Source organism: Mus caroli, chromosome 9, assembly GCF_900094665.2.
Source record: "Mus caroli chromosome 9, CAROLI_EIJ_v1.1, whole genome shotgun sequence".
Lineage (NCBI taxonomy): Eukaryota > Metazoa > Chordata > Mammalia > Rodentia > Muridae > Mus > Mus caroli.
In genome coordinates this window covers 83,059,538-83,060,986 of record NC_034578.1, presented here as the reverse complement: position 1 = coordinate 83,060,986, position 1,449 = coordinate 83,059,538, and the positions used below count along the sequence as shown (strand labels likewise).

Sequence of the window (1,449 nt, the reverse complement as noted above, 5' to 3'; positions counted from 1 at the left end):
TATTGAAATTCATAAATAGCACACAGAGACACATATATACGTGCTGCATAAAATACAGAAATAAAAAGAGCAGAAACAACTACCAGTGTCCGGTTTCTCAGAATGTGACTCTGATGTNTGNTTTCCCTCAGCGATGTAGACTGGGAAACTTGAGCACTCTAAGAAGAGCTGACAGGCAGCAAGGAAGGCAGANAGGTANTCTTTTGATGTTTTTGGTGTATGTATGTTTCTTTCTTTTGCATCCCCTTGGGAATCCCTGTCCCATTTTGAAGTCTCCCTTTGTATTCGACTGAAATCTCCCTGATGATCTGCAGCCAGAGCTTGAGGAAAGGAGTCACTGTGGATGATGTAGAGGTTGATGAGTCTGGAAAGAAACTGCTGGACATACTCCAAGCAGCACTGCATTGCAGTCTTCTGTACTGCCTTCCCGCTTCGGCCTGCTGCCCCCTGAGTGAGGGTGGAAGATGGCTGGATGACGGTTTCCTCAGAACCCACTGTGGATGCTGTTTCTGTTTCCGAAGATGTGCTGCCAATTGGGATGGTAGTTGTCCCCTGTCCATTCAGCTCTCTGTCAAGGTCATCAGGCCGGTCTGCTTGATACTGTATAAACTCAGTGAAACCACTTTCTGATGATCGACTACTTGGTGGATTTTCTCCATCTTCAAATACTTCAGTAGGATTTTCCATAGAAACTGACGATACCTGCTGATTTTAAACAAAGCAAATGGCTGAGTAGGAGCATAGATACTAGGAACTGAAAGGATGGCCTTTTCAGAGAAAGTTGTAGACTCATACATATAGCTCATGTTTATACTGAGATCAAAGGAGTTCCTCCTATATTAATATTTTGCTGATAATCAATAGCAAACAGTAATAGGGTTCCAATGTATATATTCAGATAAACTCATTCACAAAGTACTTATCATTCACTCTATCATAAAATAAGTCTGGCTTTATTTAATAACTTCATTTTTCAGATAAGGTCTTTTCACTTACCCAGGCTCAATTCTAACTAAAACTCTCCTGTCTAACTATGCTTGTTAGGTTTCTGAAGTAAAAATACATATATGTATGAATGTTTAGGGTCTATATTCTTGTTTCAAATGACTATTTAATCTTCTTCATTAAAGAATCTTCCTTAATGTTTAAACAATGTAAAGAATGAAGAGTATAAAATTAAAGATCTTGCATTTTAAGTATTAGAAATAAAATCTAATAGAGGTTATATTTGGGACCAGATGTATGAGAATCTCTGTTGAAGTATGTCACAAGTCATTATATACCCTTACACCTACATTTCTTTAGTGAACAGTTACTCAGCTCATATCATGTTTGGATCATACGTTAGGTAGTAGGACCAGTGGGAACAAAAACCTAGAAAGAGACAACAGTAATACAGACAGACAACCATTCCTGGAATAGAGGTGGAATTAAGTATTGTCTGGTTTT

At 38.3% G+C, this 1,449-nt stretch overlaps 1 protein-coding gene across 1 annotated transcript in view; it reads right to left on the bottom strand.

Moving 5' to 3' along the window:
* Dop1a (DOP1 leucine zipper like protein A) overlaps window positions 1-1,449 on the bottom strand; it is a 72,207-nt gene that overhangs the window by 38,597 nt on the left and 32,161 nt on the right. Inside the window, exon 14 of the mRNA XM_021171895.2 lies at window positions 84-705. Coding sequence (XP_021027554.1) covers window positions 84-705 — 622 coding nt within the window. The remainder of the gene's footprint in view (window positions 1-83; window positions 706-1,449) is intronic.